A 12,342-nucleotide genomic window follows, 5' to 3' on the forward strand; every position below is an offset into this window, starting at 1 on the left:
TTTCAACTGACACATTACACTAGAAACAAAGCTGAATAAATATATTATCCTCCTTTACAATGCAMACAGTTACCATGCCTGAACAAAAGCCAACTCAAGATTTAAACAGCACTGGAATTGTTTTTATTAGCTTAGCAAAGTGCATACATCAGCCCATATGTTCCTGTGATAAAACTTTCAACGTAATTATAATACATTTTTTGTTTTTAGTCAGAACTGACTACCTCTAAGAGTACTACCAAATGAATCACCGCTGATCCAAATGGGAATTTGCATGTATACTGTACAATAGATGCAAGGAAACCTACTAGAGGGAAAAATGACTTTCATCTAGTCAAACAATAGAATTACTCTCTCCATGTGTCAAGGTTAGTATTATACATATACTAATAGATTGGCTGTTCAGCTTCTTCACTGGTTGTCTTCAAGAAGTGATTCTACCTCACAAACTACCCTTACCCACAATAAACTCAAAGTTAGATTTTCAGCTACAAAGTTCCACTACAGTGCCAGTTGGTCCCTTACTTGGCAGGTTGACTTTCCTATCTTTTCCTCAAAAAATACACTAACTTACCAAGAAAATAAGGAAGTTTATGATCATGTTAAAAATGCAATTATACTGTAAAATTATTTGAAGATGGAAAAAGACCTTAAAAAAATCAGTATTATCTCCAACCGAAAAAACTGCACTACACAGTTAAGTACAAACCAGTAAAACCGCCCACCTTTGGCTAGAAATTAAGTAGATACTTGTTAGATAATGAAGAAGAAAATCCATAAAGAACCTGTCAAGTAACACAGGAAAGCCCAAGTGTAAAAAAAAAACCAATGTTTTTGCAATGCAAATAAAAACCATAATGAATCTCAAGAAAATAGCTATGAAACTGCTTTAATAGGTCATAGCYTTCATAGCTTCAGTGACAAGCAGAGAAACTTCACTCTCGTAGTTTTCTCAGTGGCATCACCATCACCAACTGAGATTTAGGCCTTATTATGATCTGCCACTGACCTGCAGTAGACAAAGACAGGTTTTGGCTGCAGCACTGCAAGAATGCAACAAATAGGCAGTGGTATCTCCTTAAAATTAAATGGCAGTGAGAGCTAAGACTATTACTTGAGACTTCAAACAGCTGGTGGGATTCCGTCACGGCATTATGGGAAGTTTCTCCYCTTTAACCTTTACCTCAGCTCTTAGGAATCTTCTCCCCTGTCTTTTGGTTGCAGTGATCACTGGAAATAATGGCAACCATCCATACCTTGAAAATTTTACTGGAATAACCTTTATTAAAGAGAGATTTTAAATGCAGTACTGGAATGCATTTTGATATTCTCCATAATCATTAAGTTTAGCTATACACAAAACTTTTAAATCAAATTATTTTTTCAGTCTCTCTGAAAAAGACTGGCTTGTCCCCAGTTTCATCTTAATATAGAGAACAGAAAAAACATTTTTGTCTAAAGTAAATGAATTAAAAGAAAACATGTTACAGAGTTTAAGGCTAGCTGCAAGTTAAAATCTTTGCACCAATTACCCTCCTTCCAGCCACTGCAGTTTGAGTGAGAGAAATTATGGGTTGAGATAACAATTTACCAGAAACAGCAGTGAGATAAGAAAATTAACAGTAACAGCAACAATACCAATAACAACAGTGTATAAAAGCAGGTGACTAGACACAAAATGCTTGAGTCTGATCAACCTGACCGGGTCCATGAATCTTTCCAAGACAAAAGAACATTATGGACCCCAGGACCTTGGTGCAAACCACACCTCCTTTCTTCTCAGAAGTGACAATCCTTTACTTCTATCCCCCACTGTGGCGTGTGTGGCAGGGAACACTGTAGGCAAGCCCACATGGCTCCAAGCCCCACATCCTCACAGCTATTAGGAGAAAATTAAATGTTATAGTCAAAACTAGGACAGAACATCAGAGAAAATGGCCAAAAGGAAACAAAAAGGACATTGCCATCATATGAAAGACAATTAAATACTCCATAAAGAAGCATAAATACCTCTTGGGAAAGTTCTGTATTCTCCTTCTTCTCTGTAGCCATGTGTTTACTTCAGGTGTTGATTCAGGAGTTGGTTTTGTATGATCTATGGTATATAAATCCTTGCCCTGTTTCCATAGCTGGTATCTGTCTGGTTGAAACTTCCTCACAAAGACATCCATGGATATTGACACCATATCTCTCCTACAAGTGCACTGCAAGAAAAAAGAGGAATTTGTAAGCAACAAGTAATGGAATATGCCACAGTGCGCAGTTAAAAAAGTCCAGAACAAAAATCCCACATGTAAAAACCAATCCTACTTTAATCAAGAATTTCCTTTTTTCTCTTTTGTCCAATTTTCAAGATGAAAGGGTTATTCAAGAGAAGACACTATCTGAACAAATGTGTCACACCAGGATTCCACAAAGACACTTAAGGCACTCCATTGTTTCATTTTCTCCTGCAGGTTAAAACCAAAAATAAACAATAGTATTTCTTTCTACTTTATTAGCTGATTTTGATACTTTTAAGCAAATTACTATGTTGAATGCAGAGACTGCACATATCTTAAGTGACATCACAATTTTACTTTTAAAAATAACGCATGTATTGACTTATTGACACAAAGGTCTTCACAGGTATTCCCATCACCTAACTCTTCAAAATATAAATGCATACAAGTACCACATCAAGTTACAGTTTTGCCCAGTGTTTGTCTACAAAGAGTAAAAAAGGAAGCAATAAAGAGAAATAYTATTCTAAGATCTAGAAGGGTGTGCTATATTCAAGTAATCTGATCTGCTGTATAGTACAGACCCTAAAATCTCACACAGTCCTTTCCCCACCAACTTTACTTTGATTCCTAATTTTAGTCCCCCAAAGCATTTTTGCATTGTTTTTCTTTCCCAAGTGGAATATTTTAGACCTATTTGAATAGAATCTTAATGGTTATGAAAATACAAAAGTGCCTTCCCTTGGAATACTGGAGATGCTTACTCAATTTTCAGACAAAAATCATTGTACTAAATGTACTTAACAGTAGGACACTACATTAAGTAAATCAATATGCTTACAACACATAAACTATAATAGTGAGTTAACTCTGGCTGACTGCCAGGTATCCATCAACTTGAGCTCCCATTTCCTCTCCTCAGCAGGACAGGGGGAGAAAATAAGATGAAAATACGTCATGGGTTGAGATAAGGACAGGCAGATCACTGAACAATTACCATTGTTTATTTGTCTTAAGGAAATCATATTACTTCAATGCCAGATAATAAGAGATTATTACAGTGGGAAATAATGAAACTAAAACCAGCTTCCCTCACATCCATTTTTCAGGCTTTACTTCACCCCTGACAGATATCTGCAGGAATGTTTCTTTCACATTTTCCTCACTCCTTTCTCTCACAGCTGCTGCAGAGGGATTTTTATTCTTTCTAAATTTTCTTTCACATGAATGCCACCAGTGGCACTGACAGCTCTGGGCTGCAGCAGGTTCATTTTGGAGTCAGTTGGATCTGGCTCTATCCAATGTCTGGACAGTTCCTGATCTGTTCTGATATTAGCCATTGATGAAGCAACCTTACACTACCGAAACCTTGCCACAAAAACCTTGGCATATTTTTTCAAGTTAATAGCAAATTGGCTGGCTAAAAGTCTTACATGAAAAAAACTTCGCTATAGCTTAATAACTGTTAAAGCACAAACATGAGACACTATTTTCTTTAGGTAAGCAGACAGGTATAGAAATGGCATGGCCTGGCTTTATGGTTTACTACAACTAATTTTATTACCTTTTTTTAAACAAGCTGTAACACAAAAAGGACTGAATGCAAGTCAGCTAGGTTTCCTACTAGCTAGGTTTTTGTGCACCGAATACAAATTTCTTTACCTATTATTTCCATCTATCATTTCTAGTTCACCCTTCTTCCTCTTGAAATTTATACAATATATAATGAAAAGGCATCTGAGATGCGTTAAAAATACCTGCTTTCCTTTTCCATATATCAACATTGATATACTGCAAGTTCACAACACTGCCATCTAATGGAGGATGGAATGGAAAGAAAAAAAAAATTCAACACAGAAATTGTAATTGTATGCAGCTGCCTTTAATTATAGTTTTTATCCAAAATATCATCTGAATCCTCCCTTTTCAAACAACATGCATATACACACTTATATACACACTCTGTAAAAAAACTCAAACATATTTGAAATAGTATGTTTCATTCAGAGAGTCCTTGATTGGGCTCAATGAACAGTAAACAAGAGCAATGAAAACACTTCTCTATATTGGAAAAGTGCATAGAAGTCCACTATAATATTTTTAACTGTTCATATTGAGATTTGTAACATGAAGACAAAACCAGTGGATCTTCTCTCCCTTTAATGCACAAAATCTTTACAAGCCCTGTTGTGACAGACCAAGAAATTATTGCTAAAGCCAAAATTTTTCTGTTAAACAGCAAGACTTTCAGTGCCTTGGGAGAAAATAATTACTTAAGTAAGCACTGAAGCATTAAGGAAGAAAATACATCAAGAAAGAAAATGTATTCTATGATAGAATGATAGTAAGATATGAAGACTCAAATCACATCTAAATGGGACACAGAACTTCTGTTCAGTAATCTTTGATCAGTTTCTACTTCATTTTAATGGAACTACTGCAAAAGGCTTAAAAAACCCAGGCAGGTATTAGAAAGGCAGTAGAACTCTTCTGAAGTTTTGAAACTTTTAAAATACATGTTTGAATAAAATGTAAAAGACTAACAACAGTATAACAAATTTTGTTTGTTAAAAAAAAAGACAGGCTTCTAGGCACTGAAGGGTGCATCATATCAGACAACATGAGCAGACATTTTCTGAAAATAGTATCTACTCATATTTCCTCGAATGATTCAAGGAAAAAAACCCACCACAAATGCAAAAACTGTTGCTTTGACAAACAATCTAGAGGATCTTTCATTCTTCTTGGTGGTGGTGGTGATAGGTTTTACTATTTTTAATTAATTTCGTATTTATTTCTCTCTAATTCATCATGGCTTGTAGCTGGCTGTTATATGGCTTCCTGCTCTCAACTTAAAAAAGTGACTGAAAGATTCTCTCTAAAAGAGAAGAAAACTCTTGGGAGAAACACAAAATGGACAAGTCCGCCTACTAAAATACTTAATTTTTTTTTCTGAAACAAACTTGCAATGTTTTTTCAAGTAAATGCAAAATCAAAGCAGTTGAACTACCATGTAAAAGGTAGCTGATGTTGCCTTAGATAAATCTCACAATCTTTTTACTGGAAACTCTTCTCGAATTAGTTTGATATTTATTCTTCAATAAAGACTAGTACGACAATCAGAATACTTAAGAGAACAAAACTCTATCACAATTCTTACTATTAACATCATCAATGATACCACTACTATGATTATTATTTATTCTGCCATGAATATACAGCTTGATGGTAAGCAATTCAACTAAAATGTGTTAGTACAGGCAAACCTTTACAGAATGAATTGAAAGAAAAAGGTTTTAGCAACTTTAATTTGCATAAATATAGGCAAGATGTATTTGTGGCATGAGAAAATCACCTAAGAGAAGCATACTCAGTCAAAAGAATTTTTTTTAAACATAGGCCATCTGTGAATGGAAAAGAAAATAATTGTTTTGTGTTTGTTAAAAAAAAAATTCATTTTTCCCATTTTGGACTCTAATTCATGAAAACATAAAGAAATACACAACAAGCTTCTAGATCTGTATGTATTAGAGTTAGACGTGCAATTAAGTACATTCTAAAATGCATGAAGAACCTAAGAACAGTCCTTATAAAATACTTTAAATCATTAGGAACAAGTGCATGACTAACAGGTGTTTCTAGCTTTTTATCATTAATATTTAATATTAATATTTAATGGTGAAAAGATCCTACATCAAACAAATTGCTGGGGTTTTTAACTAACATAAAAATGCTCCACCTGTAGAGAATATAATATTTTACTGCAACAGTAAGCAAATAGATGGCTTATTATTTGACCCCAGTAGCAGGAAAGCAGTATTTCTTAGTACCACAGTTTTAAGTATAGAAATGTATACCCAGAGCCAAGTCTTTGTGATACGCATTTTTATCTTTCAGTTCAATTAAGTATACCTGTGATGTACTCTGTAAGATATGAATTGATGTCTTTGTTCACAAAAGCATCTTCTCCACCAAAACATCAGCTGCTATACCTCTTAATGTATTCAAATGTTTAACACATAAAGCTTAAAATATCTGAAGGATTTTGAACATTTTGTGCTAAGTATTGGATTTTGTTAATTAAAATGTGATTTTCACTATATCTGAAATCTATCTTAGTTAAAAGTCTTCCAAAGTTTTAATTTGCAGAATAGTAGTACTTCATTAGGCTCTTTGTTTTCCCCTTCACTTAAATAACCATTTCAGAAAGAAAGCATCACCTAATTCATATTGCAAGTGCACAATGCAGATAACTACACACCTGTGGAAGATCATGTGGAGGTTAATAGTCACAGGAAACCATGGAAAGTTTCTTCTTTGCAGAGAGAGAATGGATTTTTACAGAACAGGTATGAAAGCAACAAATCAGCCAGATGAGGCAAGCATCAAGCTGGTAACCTTCTTTATGTTACGTATGTCTCAATTCATAAAGCATACTCTAAAAATTATTTAATCAAGCTATTTTTCAGTGATGCTCCTTCCTAGCTGCTTAATAATGACTAAAGCTTTCTTCAGAGAACAGGGGCAATGATGTACCTACTGGAGATAAACATTTTAAATCATTTAGATTCTTCCTACCAGCTTCAACTAAACACAATAGACTATTTCATGCACTATATCCCACTCTTGCAATCCTTTAAATGAACCATGTCCAAACAATGTAAAAAATTCATTTTGATAAAAAACATTTTAAACGTGCTATGACTGGAACTGCTTCCTGTGGACTACCTATAGAAGTGCTTGATAGGTACTGTTTGCTAGGCGGACAGGATTTAATAAATCCTGGTAACAGTAACTGTCCTTTGCTATGGAATCAGGCTGTGATGTATTTTCACACTATCCTTCTGGCAACTTGTAAGCAGTGTTGCAGAAACCTTTGGTATCAGTTAGCCATCTGTACAAGCATTGAGAAAGCAAGCTTTCCTTTGGTAAATCACAGAGAATACACACTTCTTTTTGACACCTCCGGTCACATATAACAAAAATACAAAAGCAAAACACTACTCTTTTAGGTCTTTTTTATATAACAGAAAAAACATTCCTATTAAATTTATAATTTGTATTCATATATGCATAAGCAAACAGTCTCCAATATTTTTAAATACTTCAATATTAAATAGTGCCTTCCAAAATACCCAGCTTTTTTTCTTAATTCATTTTTCTAATTCATTTTCCACTTAAACATAATGCCACCTGCACATTGCTACAAAAAAGATTCAGTTTGTATTACGTAAAATTGATTCCATCAGTTGCCATTGCAAAAATGATTCRTTTGAAAGCTGGACAACAGAAACTGATGATAAGACACAACTAAAGGAACCTCATATTTTCTTAAATATTTCACCTCACAGCCCTTCTTCCTCTTTTTCCTTTACTGGTATCTTTAATGGCACTACTCTTACACCTTGAAAGATTAATTTACTAGCTATTAAACTTCTCTATTCTGAATTCAGTCCGTATTTCTAGCCTGAATCCTTCTCCTCTTTCATTTCTCAGATTCATTTCTATGTCCATCCCTGATGTTTATGCAAAAGAAATTCTCCCTGGAACCCTCCCTGTCTGCTGTGTGTCAACTGTTCTTGCTCCATCTTTCTTACAGCCCTCTCTTCTTTCCTTTCTTAGAACCTTTGGACCTAACTTCCTCAGATCCATAAAATCACAGCTTCTATATCCTCACCTGCCTACTAAATCCTATATTTTAAAGTGGAATGATTCTGAACATGTGAAATTAGAATTTATTTTAAAGAAATTAATTTCCATCTGCTGCAGACCAGAATTAATTAATTCTGTAATAGCTCCTACAGTAAGAAGGCAGTCCATGCAATAACATGAGTGCATATATTTTTAAATGTATATAATATATAAATATAATTCAATATTATATATCAATATATAATTATAATTATTATAAATATAATTAAAAATGATAATTTGTAGTTGTGCAATATCTAATACTGACACATTACCATATCACTGTTTATCACAACTAACATTGCCAGTTAATGTGTTACAAGTCAAATTATTGCCAGGACTTAGAGAAGCATTTTCTAAATTCAGGTTTGGATTTAACAATAACTCAAGATTCATGGCAATATAACCAGATGAGTATATAGAATTTTTTTTCCATACAACTCAAATTTTGAAAGAGTTCCAAGTCCAGTTACCACTATTCAAAATTGTGGTTGCATTCGTATATGGTAACATTGTCACACCAATCGCATTGAAAATTAAATACTATTACTGTACAAACCTTAGGACTGTTGGGTACTCCTCACTGTTGCACAGAAAATGGAGYAGTGACTTGTCCCTATATTAATAAAATTATAAATTGCTTTTTGAAGTTCAGAATTTTTTTTTCTAAGTATTTTGAAGATGTCCTGAATTTTCMTTTCACATTTTTCTCAGGTTTCACCTTTTAGCATCTAGTCCATTGTATTCAAGGATGCTAAAGCAAACAAATTAGTATCATCAACGATAAATCATAGTAGATAATGCCTTCTGCGTGGGGGAAAGAAAAGAATGCAATGAAATTCCAGGAGGGAATTTCAGAGGGAAAAGTTCTGGCCAAGTCTCATGTGAAGCATGTAAAATACTCTCATATTCATTAAGTTTTTCTAAAGCATATAACAGATTCTTGCAAAAGTGTGGCTAACTTTTTTCAAGACTTAAATGCCCAAAATTAATCTTGTAGCTTCTGCAAATGCTGAGTCGTACTGAATGAACCAGTTTTCTTTATACATCAATAATCTCATCACTTCAATTGGCAAGCATTACTCATAAGTGATAATTCACAGATGATAAGACTATAAAAATTAAGACCAAATAGGTTTATTCTAGATTCTCAATCTACTTTTTCTTTTTTTGCCAAAATGACTCTTCCATCAAGTTTAAGGCACCTCATTTGTACTTTTGCTCATCAAAGTAGAACAATATTTAGAAAACCTATGTACCTTCCAATAAATAATGAAAAATGTGTAAGAATTTCAGAATGCTTTGCAAATATTAATGCTTCTTCCTCACAACAGAGAAGAAGAAACCAGACCAAAGAAAGTCTTAATATGGTCATTGGCAAGCCGCGGTCAGAACTGACACTGGAATATATCCTATTTTGAGTTCCCTGCTCCAGATAGGAGCCCTGGCTTCTAAACTAAAAAGAGGAAAAGATAATTATTTTTCCTGTTCTTAAAAAAAAAATTCTCTTGCTCTCTTACTATTCAATTCTATTTGTGCAAAAAAAAAAAAAATAATAAAAAACAAAACAGAAGAGCAGAAAAATACCAGTGAAAAAGAAATAGGATCCCATCATGTATTTTAAAAGGAAATAAAATATCACAAATTTTTAATAATTTGCATCTATTTATGTAGCTTGCCCCTTAACAAAAGATGGAAAGGAAAGAAACTAGCCATGTAATAAACGTAACATTCTATTTAAATGCAAACTACATAAAGAAGCATGAAAAAATATTTTTTAAAACCCCAAACAACAAAATTTAAACAAAACAGATAATAAGAACCAACTAGAATCAAACAAAAAACCCCACCAAACAACCAAAAAAACCCCATCCACCCTCAAAAACCCCATACCTCCAAAAACCAAAAAAGAGACAAACCTGCCAGGATCAATGCAAGGTAAAAACATCCCTTTAAGAGAAACTTCAAAAGAAAGAAGTCAGTGTTAAGTAAACCATGTGGCTGAGAACAGTGCTGTGTTGAGGCTGTTTTGAGATACCGGGAAGAAGCTGTGCAATACAGGTTGTCCAGGTTTGAGAAGGTAGCAGAGGAAGAGGAAGTAGCAGAAAATGTCAGTAAGACATAAACTGCAGAATCCTCTACAATTTTTGCTCTAATAAATAAAAACTGCTTGCAAACCCTCTTYTTCCAATGAAGACACTGGCATACTCTTGTTATACGCCATTTTGAACGCCCATGAACTAAACTCTTCAAATGTTCCTATCAGGGTAGTGAAGTGGCAAGTTGAGCATAAAAACAGTAAAAACACTTAAAGAATGAAAGCTACTCACAACAAAACTGTAATGGCTACAATATGGGAACACTAGACTCAACTATCAAAGCTGCTCAGATAAATAACTTGCAAAAACAGGAATCAAAGAAGTGGAACCAGTGCATTATGACTTTCACCTATGACAAAGAGGAAAGACTAACTGAACCAAATAAAAATTCATTGAATGAAGTATGCATTCAAAATAGAGTGAAACTACTCCTAGACATTTTTGGAAGAAACAGGGTTTGTTTCTGTTGACTAAAGCTCTCAAACGAAAAAAAAAACAGATTCAGTGATGGAAAGCAAAGTCCCTTTTAGCAAGCCCTGGGTTATCAACAAATACATCAYTGTCACTAAAGATCCTAGAGAAACATCTGCCAATAGTCATGGAAAATTGAACTCATTCCTAGAAAATACAAGTTTCCAACTAACAAATATGATAGACAAACAGAAAGGCTCAACATAAATAGAAATTGTATTCGATTTAAACTCCGAATGAAAAAATGACAGACCACTGAAAGCAACAGAATTTCCTTTCACTCAAGCAAAGAAAGAAACAAAGAGAAATTATATTGACAATGCAGGCTTTTCCCTTCTCTCCTTTTTATCAAATCACCTTTTTTTTTAATTCACACACCCTGAGTTTCTATCATAAAGCTTTCATGAAAATGCTTTTAAAATATCCTGATTATTACTGTCACCAAGCCACTGTTGTGCTGCATGCTACCTGGAGTTCTATCATCTTAAACATTAAATCTTTATTGCAAAATATGTGCTTTAATTTTACATGAGCTAAGACAAATTCGCTGGCTCAACGTAAAGTTCTGCAGGACACAGGACACAACTGCTAGTTAGTATGTTAAAAATGCCTTGCCTCAAACAGAATTTCCATTTAGATGAACAAATTATGATGCTTCTCCTTAACAAAAATGCAAAACTTTCTTAGTGAAGACAGTCTCCCTCATCAAAAGATTGCATTTTCAATATGTCCATATTTATGTATATATTTATATATCTGTATTTATCTATACAAAATATATCTGAGAGCAGTGCCATACTAGAGCAATTGTTTTGTTTCACCCTGCAGAGAGTATGACTAAATCCCAAACTCCTACACCATTTTGCCTTTCAGAAGAATGAAAACAATTCTAAAATCTCATTCTTCTTTCCTCTGGTSTCCCTTGAAGGAAAAGTTAGTATTTCCCCACCTTATTGTACCTTTTAATATAGACATTCTTACCATTCCTGTATCACTTGTGTTTTGCAAAGCGTCTTCCTTTAACAATTTTACTTAAACTGCTGGAGAAAGAGGGCAGCAGGAGCCTCATGCAGTTTAACAAGAGGAGACGTCAAACACTGCACCTGGGGAGGAATAACCCCATGAAGCTACAGTGGGAAAGGCCCAGGAGGAACATGGGCCAGCAGTGAGTGYCCCAGTGCCCTGCTGGGGTCACTGGGAATGCTGCCAGTGGGACAGGGAGGGATCCTGCCCTCTGCTCTGCCTGGTGAGGCCACACCTGGAGTGCTGTGCCCAACTCTGGGCTCTCCAGCTCAAAAGAGACAAGGGGGTACYGGAGAGGGCCCATGGAAGGGCCACAAACCTGGTGAAGGAATGGAATGTATCTGTGAGGAGGAGCTGAGAGAGATGGGACAGTTCACCCTGAAGAAGGCACAGGGGCACCTCACTCACTGCGGGACCTGACAAACAGGGATATTCAAGGCCACCCACAGATGTCCAACAATCCATAGAGTGGAGTTTTCCCCCTCGAGGTGTTTGTTTCCCTCACCAGGTAAGAGCCAGGTGCCACAGGCTCCTGAACTCGCACCCATGCCCRGCACCCAYGGCCCAGYGTGCGGCCTTCAGCAGAGCCCGGCCCTGCCCTGGCAGTGCCACACAGCAACCCTGAGGCTCCCAGCCACCTCCTCCTGCCCGGATTGCCTCTCACAGGTACCCTGTGCCAGCTCAGGTCCCACTGCCTGGGGGGAACCCTGTGGAAGGGGGGGAACGGTGTGGAAGGGGGGTTTCTCCTGGAAGGGGGAGCGGTGTGGGAGGCCTGTCGAAGGCGGCTGAGGGGCTGATCTGTCACTTTCCAGCCTGCAAGGAGATCCCTTGGGAGG

The 12,342-nt window shown here is 35.7% G+C and overlaps 1 protein-coding gene across 3 annotated transcripts in view; it reads right to left on the bottom strand.

Moving 5' to 3' along the window:
• Positions 1–12,342, bottom strand: part of KDM4C (lysine demethylase 4C) — a 247,985-nt gene that overhangs the window by 115,612 nt on the left and 120,031 nt on the right. For all 3 annotated transcript variants that reach the window (XM_057377991.1, XM_057377992.1, XM_057377993.1), the window contains exon 9: positions 2,011–2,204. In XM_057377991.1, the coding sequence (XP_057233974.1) occupies positions 2,011–2,204 (194 nt within the window). The remainder of the gene's footprint in view (positions 1–2,010; positions 2,205–12,342) is intronic.

This window comes from Malurus melanocephalus, unplaced genomic scaffold, assembly GCF_030028575.1.
Source record: "Malurus melanocephalus ecotype Western Australia unplaced genomic scaffold, MMel_1.1 scaffold_337, whole genome shotgun sequence".
Lineage (NCBI taxonomy): Eukaryota > Metazoa > Chordata > Aves > Passeriformes > Maluridae > Malurus > Malurus melanocephalus.